Source organism: Alexandromys fortis, unplaced genomic scaffold (assembly GCF_014885135.2).
Source record: "Alexandromys fortis isolate MF-2015 unplaced genomic scaffold, M_Fortis_MF-2015_v1.1 scaffold_222, whole genome shotgun sequence".
In the NCBI taxonomy this organism is placed as follows: Eukaryota; Metazoa; Chordata; class Mammalia; order Rodentia; family Cricetidae; genus Alexandromys; species Alexandromys fortis.
Genome location: NW_026068108.1, coordinates 1,616,398 through 1,618,418, shown reverse-complemented (window position 1 = coordinate 1,618,418; position 2,021 = coordinate 1,616,398). Strand labels below are relative to the sequence as shown.

Genomic DNA, 2,021 nt, shown 5'->3' with positions numbered 1-2,021 from the left:
AAAAAAAAAAGGAAGACAGCACTGGGTGGTTGTGCTCACCTTTACTCCTACCACTCAAGAGGCAGAGGCAGGTGGATCTCTCTGAGTTCCAGGACAGCCAGAGCTACACAGAGAAATCCTGTCTTAAAAACAAACGAGAAAGAAAAAGGAAAGCAGAGGGGAGAGGAAAGCAGAATAAGCAGGCTGGGCACTCACCCCATCTCTCTGAAGCCTCTGTGCCCAGCGTCCTGCTGTCAGAACCCCTGTCCTGAGGCTTGCCCACATCCCGGCAGACAGCCTAACCTGCCAGGGTCATCAAGGCCCATGTCAGAAGTGTCAGTGGGGGCACCCAGACAGGTTCCCAGGTGGCGGAATGCCTGTGTTTGTGGTGGAGCCACTTTTCAGCTTTGGGTGGGTACGGCATAAACCCTCGTGACCTTGCAGCTGACATTCCTCAGAAACCACATGGTCCCAACTGGCAGGGACAGCTGCAGACGGTTCCCAGGGTGGTGCCCGTTATTCATCCAGGCCCTACTCAGCTCCTGGTTGCTTTTTGTTCCCAGTGGGCAGTGGGCAGCCGATACTTTGGATCCAGCACCATGAGGGTCTAGAAGCAGCTAACCAACCACGGTCTTTTCCTGAGTGGCCAGGCTGTGGGAAGATGGGGCAGGACCAGACAAAGCAACAGATTGAAAAAGGACTACAGCTGTACCAGTCCAACCAGACAGAGAAGGCACTGCAGGTGTGGATGAAGGTGCTGGAGAAGGGCTCCGACCTCGTGGGCCGCTTCCGGGTGCTAGGATGCTTGGTCACAGCTCACTCAGAGATGGGCCGCTACAAAGAGATGCTGAAGGTAGAAGTACCCTCACAGGGTGCCGTGGGAGGACCTGGGTGCTGGGAAAGGGCTGGGAACAGGGCTAGGTGGCTCCTAACTCCCAGGCTTCTTGTAACTTCCTGAGAATCCTATATCTCACAGGCTAATAATTTTCAGAATTCATAGAAGACCCTGAGGCTTAGATAGCTGGGTATCTTAAGATTCAGGCCTGAGGCCTTCTGCTCTAGTATCTGAGCCTCTGAGTCCAGGGATCTCAAGACCAGACCTCCAAACCAAGATTCTAGTCTGGTACTTGCTGGCTAGGTCGGAGGTGGTACAGGCCGGGCCTTGACTAAGTGTTGTCTGCCTACTACCCTGGCGCCAGTTTGCTGTGGTCCAGATTGACACTGCACGGGAGCTTGAGGATGCCGACTTCCTGCTTGAAAGCTACCTGAACCTGGCACGCAGCAATGAGAAACTGTGTGAGTTCCACAAAACCATCTCCTACTGCAAGACCTGCCTTGGCCTGCCTGGCACCAGGGCTGGTGCCCAGCTTGGGGGCCAGGTCAGCCTGAGCATGGGCAATGCTTTCCTGGGCCTCAGCCTCTTCCAGAAGGCCCTAGAGAGTTTTGAGAAGGCCCTGCGCTATGCCCACAACAATGATGACACCATGCTGGAGTGCCGCGTCTGCTGCAGCCTGGGCAGCTTCTACGCCCAGGTCAAGGTGGGTCTGGGCCTTGGCGGGGGTGGGGGGGGGTGGGCACAATGAGGGTCTGGGGCTCTCTAAGAGCCTTTGGGGGTGGTGGTTCTCACTGTTTATGGTAACTATTCCCTGATTTCCTTTGAGCATAAGTTCTTGTGAGACAGTACCATCAGCCTTAGCCAATCAGAGAATAGAACTATCTGACTTGCCCATCCGGCAAATGGTCCTGCAGATGGCATAACCTGTCTGTGGTCTCGTCAGCCGTGTATTCATCTGGATGGACGAGTGGTCTTTGACATCAGTGAAATGGTTGCTCAGAGAACATTTCTGCTGCACATACAGGTCCACAAATTCACTGGCATGGTTTGTAGAGACTTCACCTGCCTGCTCCAAGTCCAGCACAAGCCCTTAGAGCCTCATAGGAACTACTCACCTTGCTGGCTACTACCCTCAGCCCTCCTATTTTATTTTATTTTTTTGTGTTTGACATTTTTTTATTCTTTTATTTATTTATTTATTTATTTA

The 2,021-nt window shown here is 53.0% G+C and overlaps 1 protein-coding gene across 1 annotated transcript in view; it reads left to right on the top strand.

The window, feature by feature from the left end:
* The window catches only part of Rapsn (receptor associated protein of the synapse), a 15,144-nt gene continuing 13,123 nt past the window's right edge, over window positions 1–2,021 (top strand). Inside the window, exons 1-2 of the mRNA XM_050124327.1 lie at window positions 1–832; window positions 1,179–1,517. Of these exons, the coding sequence (XP_049980284.1) occupies window positions 641–832; window positions 1,179–1,517 (531 nt within the window). The 5' untranslated portion in view covers window positions 1–640. The remainder of the gene's footprint in view (window positions 833–1,178; window positions 1,518–2,021) is intronic.